We start from the raw sequence: 17,266 nt of genomic DNA, 5'->3' as shown, positions 1-17,266 counted from the left end.
AACACGGCACTGCAGGAGCATTCATGCTTTGGTTGGTCTGTCCAGCGGGCTCAATATTTAAGGCTACGTGTTCCCTTGATGGAGACAGTTGGCAAGTACGTGTGTGAATTTTGTACTAAGCTGCCATTGAAGCATGTATGTGTTGACGTGTTGGCAAATGCAAAGAAAAACATGCCTATCGAAACATTTTCTTGCTGAACATGCACAAGACAGTGTACTGGATGCCACTGCCATGTGACAGTGAACATGCACAACAAACAAGACAGTGTGTTAATGATAATGCAACACGCTGCAACCTCAAACAACACTAACTAGGTACCTTGCAATGTGCTGCCAAGTTTCATGACATTTTGAATTTTGTAAAACGCAATAGCAAGTTGGCCACAATCATAAATGGAGATCAGTGAAAAAGTGGATGAGTGAAACTGCTATGAGTAAGATGTGCAACAGACTGGGCAAAGGGTATTTTGTCTATGTCGAAAAGATCAGCATCATCATTTTTGCATTTTTCACAAAGCTGTATTCGTGTCTCACATGCTGCATACATATCGTAAAACTGTGCTCAGAATGACATCGCTTTGAACCAGTTTTGACCACTGGTTTTGTAGAAAAAGAGAGGAACAGAGCTGTAGCAATCACTTCATAAAAAGACCTCAAATATGGTAAATATCCATACCGCAGTCTTTTGGATGTATAAGACGACTTGCTTGTACACTGAAACTTGCTTCAAGAAGTATTATGTTGCAGTTCACCGATGAAAAAAGCTCAAAAGCTGAAGAAGTTTATTTTTGTTTCCCTGCAAAAGTGGGCCGTGTCGAACTGTACGCCCGTGCTTGTAAAAACATAACACCAAGGAGGCCTAAAAGTTAAAAATATGCTGAATGGTTTGTTTCATAGCTCGGTAGTATCCAGCATGCAAAAATATGGTGCACAGGGGCGGCATTTTCCCATTTGACAGCATTTGAAGCAAGTGGGATACAAGTGTCTTACTCAAGAATATTTTCATGCTGTTCCCTCATGGTACTGAAAATGACTAATCACTTTCATGAAGATTAGGCATCTTCACTAAGAATGTGCTCTCTTGTTCCACAAGCACACAAGATGAAACAACGCTTTCTTCGCAAAGCATGCAGAGAGCGATGCCAAATGGAGGGTGCTCGATTCTGAACAAAAAGGGCAGCTCAAACACTACAGTAATCAATTCTTGACACAACAGCAAGATTTTGCTGTCAGCAGCAAACACCTTGAGAATTTTAACAAGTTTGCCGTTACTTGCTTCCAGGTAGCATGAACATGTTCTTTCTGCTTGTTGATAATGGGCGCTGTGTACAGTGAACCCCTTGACACGAGCTCTAAGGTACTCACTTACGCATGCCTCGGAACCAATGTTTTGCCTCAACAGTATTTGGATGGGTTCTTCATAGACACAAGGTGGCAAAGCTGCACCTAAGACACTAGATTTGTGCTGTTTAGAAATTTTACCTGAAATTAGCTCCTGCTGCTTTTTCAAAAATGGAGGAAGAGGTACCAGACGTTTCAAAGAATTTAGAACTCCATTCATAATGAATCTTTCTGATATTTGCCGAGGAACCCCTTTCGCAGCAGACACAAGCTTCAAGATGTCCCCGTTGCCCCCTTCAAATGGGAAGGTTGACGTGGCCCACAGTGGACCTGTCATCCTAACAGATTTCGCCAGATGTAGAAGTTGATGAACATTGAATGTTTGCGCACTTTCATCATAAAATATTTTCACTTCCTCCACAAACTGTTTCAGCAACCTTTCTGCAATAAAAGTGTCACTGCGTTCAACACTTTCTCTCAGCAGCATAAAAATGCCTTCTACCAGCAATGAAAAATGCCTAATATATCTATCTGGCAGAATGTTTTGAAGGCATGGCACACTGTAGTATAGCAACCAATACTTCCATTCTGTGGCTTTCCAGAATGCCCTCTCTGAAATTGGCCTTGGCAGTCTCGAGAAGCTTATTGGTGGCCGTGCTTTCAATATACGCTGATTTAGCTCGGCAATTCTATTTCCTACATACCAAGGCTTCCCAGTTGCAGACAGCCAAAGCTCTGTCATTTGTGCAGTCACACCCTCCAGGACACAATGCATATAATCGGGAGGGAAGCCCCAGACCAAGTCCAATGTTCCTAGCTTCGTAACTGGAGATGGCCCCTTCACTCCATCGACAGAGCACTTTCTTGTAACTGCAAGGGACATGGCTGACAGCACAGTGTCGTGGGACCTTTCAACCATGGCACCGCCTTCAAACGTGTACTTTACTGTGCCTACAACAAAAACACAACAAATCATTAAAATCAAAACTCACTTCATGCCGCACAGATCAAAGCAGTAGTAAAGAACAAATGAAAATAATTAAAAACATGAATATAACACCGGCAAAGTATAAAACATCCAACTAGCCAAGTAGGCTGTTATTCCTTACTTTTACCGCTGGCAACCAATCTGCCATGTAAAACATATGCTGTATATCTGTGTCCTTCATAAGACTGAATGAAAGCAGGAGTCTCACCGTCAACTAAAGTTCCCTTGTTAAGACACCAAGTGCAGCCGTAGTACCCGTTGTACTGCTTTGCATTGAGCAAAGCAGCTCTGGCCGGTGAGTCGACACAGCAGCACACAATTCTGACTGCAGACTCCACAACTTGATCAGCAAAGGTCCACATCAGGCTGCCAACCTCTTGGAACTTGTCCACAAAGGTTTTCATGAAGAGATGTGCAGGTGGATGCTCCTTGCCGAACCACACTGCTCCAACCAAAATATTCTTCCACCGCAGAGGAACGGGAAGCTCATTGAGGGCAACTTGTATTGGCCACACAGAACCTTTGCTTGACTTAAATACCGGTGCACCATCAGTATTCATCGTCAAAGTTAGGTCACTCCACTTCATTTTGTGGTCGCTGCGAACTTTCTTGTAGAGCAGGCCATCTGTGATATCGGTGAAAGCCTCTGGGCATGATGAAGCAAGCTGAAGCAGGTTGCTTCCAACTATTTTGCCCATGCGTTTCAGGAGCTGTTGCAGTTGTCGCTTCAAGTTAAGAGTGATGAAAAAGCTCCCCTTCTTCAAAACCTCTCCTAGGCTTGCAACTTCTGAACAAATTCGGCAACGCCAGTGGCTGGTACCATTGCCATCAATTAAGAACTGGCAAGTCGGGCAGAAGGCATGAATGCTCACCATTTTTGACTGCTGAAGCCTCCACAGTTTTCGAAAACCATATTTGGTTGAAGGAAAAACCTCTTCAGCAAAGAGGGCGTTCAGAAGCTTGAGCAAGCTGTCAACTTGTGTCCATGGTAGCTTAGCTGCCACAACAAATGATAATATCAGGAGCATGGCTTGCAGTCGAGTTGTGGACTGGCCAGGAAGAGTCGTCTTTGAGTTGGCTGCGATGAAATCAGAAAGATCATCATCTGGGCCGTCAGCTTCCGCATACACATCAGGGTCTCCCTGCTCAGCATTCTGGTTAAAAGAGGCAGCACTTTCTGCTTGTTCAGAGAGCTGAGGTAGTGGCAGCAGACATTCTTCACTCTCAGTTTGTTCGTCTGTAACCTCAGCGTCCCCTCTTGGTACCTCATTTACTGCAGCTAACTGCAAAGAATAAACAAAAGAGGAATGTATTATCAGACAGTGACGAAAGCCCGAGTGGCATGCTTTGAGAAATCTGGCCGATTAGTGGGTCAGCATCTTATCATGGCATGATGTGAGCCCAATTAATGCTGAATTGCTGCTCCATCCTCACACCGCTTGTTCTTTACCCAGATTGAGCATTTGAGACTATTCCAGCTGACGAAATGGGAATGGATGTGAGAGGGCAGCAGTTGTAATTGCGTCCACTGCACACAACTCTGCCATTGGCTGTGATAAGATGCTGACCAAGTGACCGGCTCCAGCTCTCACAGTGCTATAAAGTGAGCTTCACACACTGACATGAGAAGATTTGTCTGAACCGGTGTTCTGCTGGACAAAGAGAGAGACCTGAGAGATCCGCTATGTTGAGGGCTCAGTGTTTAAACTTTTTGTCATTCTTACTGGTATGCACAGGAATTTTCCATAAAAATTACTACGGGCTTTAAAAAGTATCAGTGCAATCCGTGCTGCTCACAGATGATGTCAGAGCAGAATTGCACGACACGTAAACTCATGTTTGCCACATATGCCGATGTAGTCGACACCTCTCACACATTTATAGTGTTCAGTTGGAGTTCGTGTTTGACTGCATTTATGTTGATGAACTCTTCTATACGCAGCAGTTTTCATTGGCGCCTGTGCTCAAGTCCCCAAATGATGGCGGCTACATCCAATTTGGCTGCTATTTGGCTGTATTTCAGCCTGGCTATGTTACAAAAGGCCCTCACAACGCAATATTTCGATCCACATTTCACCTCACCATTCTCCTTCTGCTTCTGTTTCTTGTTTCTCTTAATTCGATGCTGCGGAGTGCTTTTTTTCCTGATCATTGTACACCCGCGCTGCCTTGCTCTTCTGCCACAATCTTTGATGCGACAAACTTTTTTGCCATGGTTTCATTCATCACATTCATCATTTCCGTTTCCTAGCCCTGTTTCTCATTTCTGCATGCTGCGTTCTGCTATCAGCCGTCTGCATCCATCACAGACAATATTTTGGACGTTGATAGGCCATGTAAGCAATGTAAGCTCCGCCTTTTCAGGAACTCTCTTTAGATGCTTACCGCGCAGGTAAGAGCATGACCACTGCCTGCGGTGGGTGTAAGGACGCTAGGTTCTCGCGATTCCGCAAAAGAAAAAAATCTGACTTTAGCTTTCTCCCCCCCCCCCCCCCCCTTTCACAAAGAAAAAAAAGTGTGTGTGGTGGGGGGGGGCAAGTTGAAATACAGAATAAACGAATAGGTCCAAGTTATTCAAAAGGCAACGCTTCAAATGAGCGCGGCACAGTCTAGCGAAGCAAATCTCCATTACGGTAACGCACGCACAACGCACAGCAGCAGCCGCGCCGTCATGATCCGTGCCGCCGGTGCTCGGCGTTTCGAGCTGTCCAGCTCCAGCACCCGTTTGCCCTTCTTTGCTGTCCCTACTTCACTCAACTTCTGCAGTGCCTTTTATTTCGCAGCGACCCGTACCTCTTTTCCGCATCCACACCCACAAATATGCACTTGCTCGCCCCGCGTTTTGCTTCAAAAATTCACTGAAAAGCGGGCTTCTCCTCACGGCTCGCAAGCCTAATGGCAAAGGTCGCTTTTGCAACATTGCACAGCTCGGAAAAAAAAAAAAAAACACTTGCGGATTCTTTATGAGTTCATGGAATGTAAAACTTTTCGCCGCAGAAAGTGAATGGGCCCTAGCATATGACGTAAACAAGTCGGTGAATTACCTGCGGTGCTTGAGACGTTGCAGCGGATTCCTTTTGCAGCCGGCTCCATGTCGTCTGCCGCGGAATTTTCAGTGATAGCGCATTTGGCTCCAAATAGGCGCGGTAGCGTTTTTTGGGAGGCATGTTGGAGCACCTCCTTTGCACGCTTGTAACAGGCTTGTACAAGTAGATGAGGCGTTGGCTTGTATAAGGTGCAAGAACGACACTGAAGACAGATGGAACGTACAACCAAGGAGGCGACTACAGACTGCGCGGGAAATTCCGCACGCCCGCCTCTCCTTTCCTTTTTTTTTTTATAGCTTCAATGCGTGCCCGCCTCTCCCAGCAAGGCAAACGCTACAATCTAGCCAAAAAGAAAGTGGCGCTTACAAAGTTAACTACTACATTTGCAACATCTACAGATAACTCAATCTGTTTCAGAGCAACGCGCTAAAGCAGTCTCATCAGCATGCAATTTTTTGTTTGACAAGACTGCAGCGCCACACACACCATTACGTTGTCAAAACGTGTAGATATAGTTTGTTCCAACCGTTCCAACATCCTTTTTGTTCTATACTGCGCGACATTGGTGACTTGCTCCCGAGTGTGCATCAGTGCAATGGTGTTTTACATTTACGTGAAGTTTCTGCTTGACAACGTGAAAAAAGTCACTTCATCGGTTCTTGTGAAAAATTTCCACCCAAAGAGCACGGAAGATTTTGCGGCGGGAAATATCTATCAGGTCTATTGGGAGGGGGACGACAAAACAAAGGGCGGATACTACGACGCGGAAATCCTACAGATGACAGGTAAGAACACTTTTATTACTGTCTGAGTACTTTTGTAATTTTTACTTTGCGGCAGCTGTAGCTACCCGTGTATTTCCAGTGCCTCGTTGATTGATATTGAAACTTCATTCAGCCTCTATGTATGTACCGCCGTGAACACAGACGCTCGAGCGATTCTCTTTCACTGACCTTAGTGCCGCTGGGCGTCGGCCGCTGCGTCTGAGACAAAATTAAAGTGGAAGCAGGGCACGAGCTGTCTCCAACGTCCGCAAACATACCGTGCAGTATGGCCTTGGACTCTGCGCCCAGCGCTCAGAGGCTGTAATATCAGTGCAGGACGCGCAAGCGAACGTTCCTCCAATCAACCACAGATATCCGTCGGACGTACGAGCTAGATCCGAACGTCCTTTGCCGAGATCGGACGTCCATCGGACGTACGAGCACAATCCGATTTCGGATATCCGTATTCATACATCCGCCGGACGTACAGACAGTATCCACTTTTGTCTATCCGCATTAGAGACAAGGTGTACGTCCGAGGGATGTACGGTGGAGTATATTCTCCGGATATGAGTATAGAGTTTTTTATAATTGTTCACACAGAAAAGTCGCGCCGTTCGAGTATGTATACTGTAGAGTTCGCTTTTTTAACCTAGAAAATTTTATTCGCGAAGGAAATTTTGTCAGTTTTATTGGCTAGTGTGCGAGAAATTGCGTTAATATCTGCATATCTGCTTTGGAGAAATTATTTCCATGAGCTACACGGTTTGACTTGAGGACTTTTGTAAATTCGCGCAATTCCCTAGTCATATACTTGCAGTGCAAGGGCCACTGCTGAACTAAATTTATTTAAGGGTAGGAGCGAGTGCTACACAAATTTACAGTAAATCAATTACTAATTTACATCTAGAAAACGTATAAAAATCAGTAGCGACATCGTGTCCGCCGTGGTAGCCACCCTAGCCGTGGTAAAACGCGATTGAAACCACTTGTAAATTCAAAACTCCCGTTTAACTCCGCTATCATCATCATAAATGCAGCTTGTAGTCAGCCCAATCCAATCCATCAGCCACAGACATAGAGAAAGATATTGGTAAAGAGCGGACACTCCCATAGGGCCCAGCGGCCCATTTGACTGCAGCGCACCAAGCGGGCGGAGTCTCATAACATCCGGTTTCGGTTTCAACGCGCGCAGTTTGAATGGCTGCATGCGCTGCGCCTCGCTGCCTGGGACGACTTCTGGTTCCGGTTTCAGGGGCGCGCGGTTTGAATGTTAGCATACGCCGCGCCCCGCTGCGCCGTTGGCAGCGTATAATTAAATAGATTTCGAGTGCTTTTGACCAGCCATGAACGCAGCTGCATCACAGCCTTTGCCAAATATTAGCACTCCACAAAAGACACCAGGTTTTGAGTGAAATGAGAACATTTATTTTGTGCAACATACTGGCCTCCTGCTCAAAGTGATCCTGTTGCGGCACCACGGCACACAGCAGGTGTTGCCGACGGGTGGCATCACCTGAAAAATTCGCAAGTATGGTCATTCTCAGTCACCTTATATTGTAACTCTGTAAACAGTGAAAAGGTGCGAAAGCGGCGAGGGAACGAAATTACGAGCGGAGTAAACATGTTTTTGCGAAACTCGCGTGCTGAACGTCGTTGCGCAAAGTACAATACACATACCGTACTACACGGCAGATACCAATCAGCTTTTTGCAAGCATTTCTACTTTCCCCGACGTTATTGTCTACCTTCTAAAACCTAGGTGGACAGCAGAGTACGCGGTTTGTTCGAGAATATTTCGTACAAAGACGGCCACAACACGGACTACGAACCAGAAGTACACAATGTGTTAGGAGCACTGAGAAATACACGGGTGCAACGTATGTTTTAAGAAGCATAGAAAAATTAAACTATCGGCGCAACAGTTCTTGGTTTTCAAGCTCTTAAGAGCTCAGAAAGACCGACGCGTTGCCTTTTTTTGCCGGTTTTCAAAAGCGCATCCCTGTGTTGTCAATGCACGGGCGAAATGTGCGTTTCCACGAGCGCAGATAACGGACTCTTTCACACGTACTACATACATACATACGTACTACAAGAGTAAGGTTTTTGAGCTTTTCGTGCGTCATCTTTTTTTTCCACCAGTCTTGAAAACTACGGTCCCGTACTTGCTGCGCGGGAACGGTCGTCTTCGCCGTTCGCCCACTTTCAAAAAAGTACATTTTAACCTTACACCGACAAATGTCACCCATAAGAAGTTACATATTGTCGGGGGCCATACAAAAACGTGACATCCCGAGAAAGCGCGAAACCAAGCAAAACTAACCGCTAGGCACAGCGCGTCGGGCCACAGGCCGTGGGCAGGTTTTTTTTTTGTTTCTACGCACCGACCGGCGAGGCTGCATCATGCAGCATCATTCCTCCCGCCGCTCCCGCCACGGCGTAGCATGACACAGCGTGCGTGCGCCCTTCACAACTGCGCCGGCGTACTAAGCTAGAGTGCTCGAAATGCAGCGTAATTTTGCATAAAGTGCTTGAAATGTAGCGTACTTTTGCAAAAACAAATCATTCCTTCCTTGACGTTGTCACAAACTGCAAGAATGCCGTGAACAACAGCCGGCTGGCCACAGAGCGAGCGCGCCGCTTCACGAACTGCAGACAGGCAACGGCGGCCGGCGCGGCCGCCTAAATTGCATGCAATACAGCGTACTTCCACAAATAAACATTTCTCACCTTGCCGCCGTCATAAACAGGAGGAGTTCTGCGTCGAAGGGCAAGAGAGACGAAAAAAATTGCGGTCTGCCCGCACGAGCAAATACGCCGCACGCTTTCACGCGCACAAAACAGCCCCCACGAAGCACCGTTGTCTGCCATTCGGATGGGTCTGAGCCGCCGCGCCGGCTACCCGCCCGCGCGCTCGCGCGCGTTTAGAGACTGGTGGCGCCATCCTGGAGTTGGAAGATTATCTAGTGGAGGAGGAGGATTTCGCGTCATTTCCTGGGGCCAGATTTCGCCGAGTGTCCGCTCTTTACCAATATCTTTCTCTATGCCACAGAGTGCAGCGGCGTAATGGCGGCGTTGCTGGTTTGGTGCGAAGTGTGGTGCCCCTTTTGAGCTCTGTTACTAGAATGTGTGGCTTTTTTTAGTCTGCGGACGAAAGTGGTGTGTAACTTGAACAATTCGAAGGATGCGGCAAGTGCCTGAAGCCCTCCTGGAACGCTGGAATATCGTACTACACCGACTTCGGATGAAAGAAGGCCTAGTGTGATTGCCTACGGCATGTCCTACGGAGGTAAGTGCAGTACACTGCTTGGGAATTACTTTTATGACAGCGGAGCAGGATCTGTAACATTCTCTCGCGGGAGAGTTGGAGTATGTTATGGCTATACTGTGGTGTGGGCTACGGATGGGTTGAGACTTGTTGAGAATGGGTTGAGAATACCAATAACAAAGTTGCCAAGCATTTTTGAATTTATCATGGTCTACTGAGATTTGGCGTGGACTTGATTACTAACCTTTTTCTTTTCATTTTTTGCAGAAAGCTGTTCGCTTCTGCTTCATCATGGAAGTAGGAAGATGGATGTGCGCTCGAAGTTTTACGTCTCATTGAGGAGTTACACACTTCACATTAACTCAGTCCTGTGCTGATGTACAGTCACAATAAAATATTCTCGCTGTACTTTCAGTTGCTTTTTCATTTTATTGCCCCGCGGACACGAAGAAAGTATGCATGTGCCATATATGCAAACATCCGAGAAAGATCCGGGAACGGACGTCCGAAATCGATGTCCGTCCGGAACATCCGAAACGGACGGCCAACGGCCGGCCGATGGATAGCTGTGGTTGCTTTGTTAGGCGTGCTGACGGCGGTACAGCACTCGAATTTGCTTGTCAGGGCTATAGGAATGTGTTCTTGAGCTTTTCTGCCTTTCGTAACGCGCACCGCTGTTGTGCAGTTCTCACGTTCAACTTGCAGGTTTGCGAATTCCGTCCTGTTTGCAGCATGTTGCATGTTGATGGATGTAACGAAATTAATCTGGCAGTGTCCGGTAGATGGTAGAGTCGCCCTGCTGAAATTACCCCGGCACCTCCATCAACTGGGCCTCGTGAATACGTTTTTTTTTCTCACTGGCGCCCCTCCAGGCATTCTTCAGTTGTAGTAATGAACTGTCTTATGTACAAGTGATGAGTGGCTGGTCTTCCCAGGGTGAACCCGTTGCTTTTTTTTTGGGGGGGGGGGGGGGTGTATCACTTGGGACTAGTTCGGAAGCATAAAATGTATACTTCACTGCTCTTGGTTATAGCTCAGTTGATGACCATGTCCTAGCTACGTGTATTGAATATTAAACTGTGAAGACCTCTGTAGCCGAGAAAGCTGCCAAATGTGACAGAGGTTCTCACGCCACACTAGGTAGGAAGTGTCGATTCTGCATTGTTTCTTGAAAACTTGACATGAATGCGAAATTCTAGAGGCCCCCGTGTACTGTGCGGTCAGTGCACATTAAAGAACCCTAGGAGGTCGAAATTTCTGAAGCCGTTCACTGCGGTATCCCTCATAGCCTGAGTTCCTTTGGGACGTTGAACCCCCATAAACAAAAAAGCCTGGGGCTGCAGTTTCATATAGTAATGTTTGTTACTGCTGCTGAACAGTGGCGAAAATGATTCATTCTTAAAAAAAGGACAGACTACTCAATTGAGCAGCCAGTCTCTGATGAGTGTTGGGGGAATTCTGGCTGATGGCCAGATAGGCACTGTGAATTAAATAATTTAGAATAGAAGCTGCTGCAAAAGGCTTGGTGCAGGAAACATTATCTTGCATTTTATCATTACAATCAATGTATGGAAAATTGTGCGAACATACTCCTAAAAGAGATTTCTTCCCAGAATCCAAAGAAGAAATGGACCAACATATTTCTGGTCAACGACATCGTGGCGCAGTCGCGCGCCCCGCAAAACGCCCAAGAGACCTGGCACGTGATAAAGTATGTATGCGCAATTGAAACCCGAACCTTGTAATGAAATGTGATGTTTAATAGGTTTTCAGTAACGTTGTGTCACATGTGTCACATGGCAGTCGCGCGCCCCGCAAAACGCCCAAGAGACCTGGCACGTGATAAAGTATGTATGCGCAATTGAAACCCGAACCTTGTAATGAAATGTGATGTTTAATAGGTTTTCAGTAACGTTGTGTCACATGTGTCACATGGCAGTCGCGCGCCCCGCAAAACGCCCAAGAGACCTGGCACGTGATAAAGTATGTATGCGCAATTGAAACCCGAACCTTGTAATGAAATGTGATGTTTAATAGGTTTTCAGTAACGTTGTGTCACATGCAAGCATTTCTGCAGTTTGTGTCCAAAGAAATTTAATTTTTTTTATAATGTTAAAGACAATATGGGTGAATATGTGTTTTGACACTGTGTTAACTACTGCAGGTTCGAAACATCAAAAAGTTGCGGATGCTCGCGCAGCAGGCCGCAACGGACGACCTTAGCACGGAGACAGCAGCAGAGAAAGAGGTGCAGAAGCTGAGAAAGGAAAATGAGGAGCTGCGCCAGCTGAACATCAAGCTGCAGCACCAGCTCTTGCGCTTCCTCTCAGCTGATGGTACACTCCTTATAAGGAGTTTTTTTTCCTGTATTTCCTGCTGGTCAAGCTTATTGATTAAATGTTTTCAGGTCACATAACCTGGAAAAATTTTTGGGTGGTTTAAGAAGGAAGTGTGTGTGTGTTGGGGTGGGAGGGGGGGAATAGCTTACGGCGCATATTGAAATCTGCGGACTGAAGAGCAACTTGCTCTCACTTTGAAGGATTTAACCTAGCCATGACTGCCGACAAATCTTTTTGTGTTACTCTTTTACTCTCTTCCCTTGCTTTAAAACACCATACCAATAATTGTTGTACCTGCTTCGGTGGCTGAGTGGTCAGGGCACTTGGCTGCTTAGCCAGGACACCTGTGTTCAATCCTGGCCGTGGTGGCGGCGTTTCGAAGGAGGCAGAACACAAAAAGGGTCCGTGTACTCTGCAACGTCTGCCCATTAAAAACCCCATGTGGTCAAAGTTATTCCGAAGCCCTCCACTGCGGTGTCCCTCATAGCCTGTGTGTCGCTTCGGGACATGGATTAATTGTAAATTGTGGCTAAGCCATAAATCACAGTTTTTTATTTGTTCACAAAGTCAACACGCTAGTAGTTCACTCAGTCATGTTGGCTTGTTGAATAAGACCAAGCTTTCCATTAATGTCAGATTTAAAATTCATTACTTCAGGTGTTAAAAAAAAAAAAATAAATACCTGACAAAGCCATATCTAAACATGCAGTTTCTTGTGGGACACGAACTGATAGATTTTTTGGCACAGCAGTGAGCCATGCCGCAAAAAATCCCAAGCTATGGGAAGGAATAACGGGGGATAAGGTTGTAGTGGAGCTTATTTTGGAGGCACTTTTCGCACAGATGCATGGCTGATTATGTTGGAATCAGTGTAACATCTACCACAAAACTGCGTCTAAACTTGAGTCGGGCATGAATCTGCAGTCGAATTGTCAACCAGCACATGCATGAGCGTGTATGAGGGCTGTTTGTGGAGTGCGAGGCGTTTACCATGGGAACAGGCACACAATATTATAAATATACGGGACATGTGCCTCGCGGCCCACTCCTAACAAAGACTCAAGACTCGTCCTCTGTGGCTTCAACATTTCTCTTTGAAGCACTGAGGCGACCAACTTGCAATGCATTCTTGCAAAGAGCAGTAAACACAGGAGAGGACGCTGCAGCCAGGCAAGGGTTGTACTGCTCCACTCCGCACCGCTGAGGAGTGTTCTTTCAGTGTTGTAGTTTAGAGGCCTTGCACTGGATAAAGCGTGAGTGCTCCACATTGTACTCTTGAGGGTAGCTTAAGTATTGTCTGTTTTCTGCCTCAATACATAAAAAAATTAAGCTGTGCTCAAATTTCGCATTACAAAAAACCATGATCGTTGGTGAAGTTATTTTCATTGGCCTACATCTGTGCCACCCTTTGCAGCACTGCCTGCTGCGTCTGCACCTTCCGCGGCCGTGGCGGCTGCATCTGCCAGTGCTGCTTTTGCCTCTGCTGCACCTGCCCATGCTGCATTTGCCTCTGCTGCATCTGCACCTGCGGCGTCTGCTTCTGTTCCACCTGCGACATTGGCACCTGCGGCATTGGCACCTGCGGCATTGGCACCTGCGGCACCGGCACCTGCGGCATCAGCAGCTTCGTCAGCAGCTGCTACCTGGGCGCCTGCAAAAGATGCCCCTTTGGTTGAGGTGTTCCCAGCTCCCTCCTCTCCACCTGCAGCCACCTCTGAGCCCCCACCGAGCCCCATTCCTGGAGCCCTGGTTCATGTGGAGTTCACAGAGGGTGGTTTGGGCAGCCAGGAGGAAGGCGCCACCAGGGAAGGCACACAAGTGTGCACAGTAGCAGAGGATGGGAGGGTATGGTTAAAGATACAGCTTAATAATATTTAATATTAGTAGTAACGTTACCACTTAGTTGTTTCACATAATAGCGAAGGCGAGACAATGAAACTCTTGTGTCTTGTGCCACAGGCACTGGCAAGGTGGCAGAAGCAGAGTACATTCACAAGCAACAAACTTGCCGGGCAATTACTATTCAGGCAGCTTCATTCCTTCAGTGACAGCCATAACATTAAAGGTCCCCTGACCATGTTCAGAGATTACAAACAAACAAGTACTCTGGATAAATTGGGCCGCTAGTGGCAACATCTGTACATCGTTTTTTGGTGTTTTCTAGCTGATAAAAGCTCACATTTTGAATGAGAGTGGTCTGTGAGAATATAACGGGATGCATGCCAACTCAAATTTATATTGTGTGTTCCTCTAAATGATAGTGTAGGAATGCAACAAAAAACACACCTGTACTTCCATCTTTTCATGGCTTGCAGTGTATGTGTGCGTGCTTTGATAATACTGCACTTTTCAGTTGCTGGAACCAAAACAGAAGGCAGCGAAATTTCTTTATTGTGATAGCTATATCTCCAATATTAATTGGTCAATACAGAAAATTTTTGTGGGAGGGCATTCTTTGAAACAGGCCGGAAACCATTGAAGTCAAACAAAAATCCAACCAGATGGTGGTCAGGTGCACTCGGGTGCGACGAGAGCAGTGTGGAATGAAGCACAACTCTTGGTTTGGAATATTCGAGCTTAACAATAGACTTGCATGGGACCTGGGTATTGATTTAGGCAAGATGTGTGGTATATAGCTGGTTGTCTGCGAGTGTGAAAGCTTCGACAGCTAGTAAGAGGACACATTCTGAAAATATTTGGGGCTGTGAATTCCTCATGTTTGTTATTGGAAATCCGTGGGGGAGGCATTTGTGTTGCAGTGGACGTAACATGGCCAATTTTGATTACTGTAATTTCTTGGAAGTGCCTACCTTTTTCTTGTTTTGTTGTTTTATTACTTGGCCAGGGGCCGCAATATTGTCATGAGCTGAGGGCAGATAGGAAAGTGACGTAACCTTTTTTTTGTGCTGCATTAACTGCTATATTCCAACCTACACTGAACACAGATTGCCTTGAAGCAGCTGTTTTTATGGGCTGTATGGCTGTGTGTGTTTTTTCACATTATGAAGTGGTGTTGAAAGTAGTTTGGTTTGATTTCATGCAGGTTCACCTGGCCAATGGGGTCTATTTGGCCAAAGGGGTGTACGACCAATTGTTGACAGTGCCCAAGGACTCACACTTCGTGAAGCGAGCCGCGACTGCCATTTGGTCGACGGAAGGGCTCGCCAAGCGGAGTGTGACGGGCACACTGTCCAACCGCTTCGTCGCCCAAGGCGGAGACAAGCCGCCTCAACAGCCCCTCACCCCCCACAAAGTTGATGCACTGAAAGGTGAATGCGGTCATCTTGCTCTCTGTTCTGTGATTTAACTGCAGTTTAACTCTCACATTTATTAGTTCTGTGATTTAACTGCAGTTTAACTCTCAAATTTATTAGTAAGCAGACTAAAGTTTTCACTCAATGTGCTCTGTGTCCGCAAAACTTGATTGCTGTTAGTGTTACACATTCTGTGTGATTGATATTGTGCTTCCACCTTCAGCCATGAAATTAAATATTTAAGTGTTTTTAAAAGAAAATAATGCCTAAAAGGTTTATTGTTCACAGTGGGAAAGCAATTGAGGAATTTTGATAGCAGATAATTTGACAGCTAGTGGAAGAAAGGACCATATGTTGTGGCATCATCACAACATCCCCACTGGATTGTGACAAAACTGCCCATCATGGCAGGTAGCAGTTAAATTAATGATTGGTTGTGAGAGGTGGCTGTTAAATAAAGAAAACTGTGAGCCGCAGAGCTTAAATGTCCCCTCAAATTTTTTTGGGTTTGTTTACAGCTGCATTCTAATGTACCGCACCTAAATTAACTAGTGCGGAGATCCAAATGTGCGTCATTCTAACACTCATGGTGCATTTTCTTTTCTACGCAGTGTTTTTCACGCACTACGCATCAAGAAAGGGCTATGGAGAGGAGGACGTCGCCAAGGCCTCCAAGAACATTAGGATGTGGCTCTCACAAAAAGCCTGTGAGCTGCGGCGACAGAGGCCCCCGAAATAAACATCTTGCGTAAGCATAGAAAATTGCATGTTTCTTTATCCAAGAAGTGGCATGGGATTTTTTCCTATGCAACTTTCTCCATATAATGCACCATTACGTCTCACCATACATACCGAATGCAGCAGGGCACATGCCAGGCTCGTGATACGAGCCTGTATGCCTGCATGCATGGAAACGTCGTCTGGTGTCACGGCCTGGTGGATTTTTATGCCCATAAACATCAGCCCGGAAACACCAGCCCGGAGACACCAAACCGTATTTTCTGGTGTTAACACCAGGCACAACCTCGTGGGTTTCTCGGCCCCAGAAACACCAGCCCGGAAACACCAGCCCGTAAACACCAGCCCAGAAACACCAGCCCGGAAACACCAGCCCGGAAACACCAGCCCGGGAACACCAGCCCGGAAACACCAGCCCGGAAACACCAGCCCGGAAACACCAGCCCGGAAACACCAGCCCGGAAACACCAGCCCGGAAACACCAGAACCGTGTCTGAATTTCCACTCTGGTGTTAACACCACATACGGCCTGGTGGAATTTTCGATTGGGATGCTATCGCTCAGCGCACGGGCATCTAGAATTTCTCCTCCAAAGAAATTCAACCGCCGCGGCCGGGATCGAACCCGCGTCTTTCGGGTCAGCAGCCGAGCACCATAACAACTGAGCCACCGCGGCGGCGTATGTGTGTGTGTGCAACGTTACTAGAACCAAGTCAGTTTCAAAGCGGTGCCCAGAGAGCTGTCCCAAGTGGCGGTCGCGCGAACTAGTGGCGCTGCGATCGAGTCTTGCTCCCTCGTACCCTCGTCGCCGCTCTGTGCGGCTCGCTGCCCTGCTGCGCCCTTTTTAAGGTGCACTCGCGACAGCCGCTTTGTGTTGTCCGCTTCTCAGTTAATTTTAAGGCGAAAGCCTTTAATGCCTCATACTGTCGTTTGCAGCCGTGTCGGCAGATGTGTCCGTGTTTCGGCGTCACTACTTAAAAAGCTGTGTCGAGGCTGAGCATCGAACCAGGGCCTTTGGCATTTGAAGTCATTAACTACTCATTTGGCATTTGAACCAGTCATTAACTCATGACTAGTTAGTCATGATTGTTTAATGACTAACTAGTGATGATTAACCAGTCATGACTGGTTAGTCATTCGTTAGTCATTAATCACTCATCAGCAGTTAGTCATGATTGGTTAGTCGTGACTAGCTAGTCATTAACCAGACATGTCTAGTTCATCATTAACCAATGATGACTAGTTAGTCATCAACTAATAAGTCAAACTAGCTAGTCATTAACTAGTGATCAATTAACTAGTCATGGCTAGTTAGTCATTAACCAATCATGACTAGTTAGTCATTAACTAATAAGTCAAATTAGCTAGTCATTAACCAGTCATCAATTAACTAGTCATGACTAGTTAGTCATTAACCAATCATGACTAGTTAGTCATCAACTAATTAGTCATGACCTAAACGGTCCTGACCTATTAGTCATTAACCAATCATGACTAGTTAGTCATCAACTAATTAGTCATGACTAG

At 46.3% G+C, this 17,266-nt stretch overlaps 1 protein-coding gene across 2 annotated transcripts; it reads left to right on the top strand.

Annotated features, from left to right (window-relative positions):
• Positions 1–9,204: 9,204 nt before the first annotated feature.
• On the top strand, positions 9,205–11,885 carry LOC149350088 (uncharacterized). Of its 2 annotated transcripts, XM_089576846.1 has the most exons (3): positions 9,205–9,429; positions 11,022–11,119; positions 11,573–11,885. In XM_089576846.1, the coding sequence occupies exons 1-3, from the start codon at positions 9,417–9,419 to the stop codon at positions 11,822–11,824; spliced, it is 363 nt and encodes a 120-aa protein (XP_089432972.1). In that variant the 5' UTR covers positions 9,205–9,416; the 3' UTR covers positions 11,825–11,885. The 2 variants fall into 2 exon arrangements, 1 of the variants encoding a protein (XP_089432972.1); XR_016289438.1 differs by lacking the exons at positions 11,022–11,119; positions 11,573–11,885 and adding an exon at positions 9,676–10,212.
• The last annotated feature ends 5,381 nt before the right edge of the window (positions 11,886–17,266 follow it).

This window comes from Amblyomma mixtum, chromosome 3, assembly GCF_055824585.1.
Source record: "Amblyomma mixtum isolate Tamu chromosome 3, ASM5582458v1, whole genome shotgun sequence".
Classification (NCBI taxonomy): Eukaryota; Metazoa; Arthropoda; class Arachnida; order Ixodida; family Ixodidae; genus Amblyomma; species Amblyomma mixtum.
Note: the sequence above shows the minus strand (reverse complement) of the source record. Positions and strands in the feature narration are given on the sequence as shown.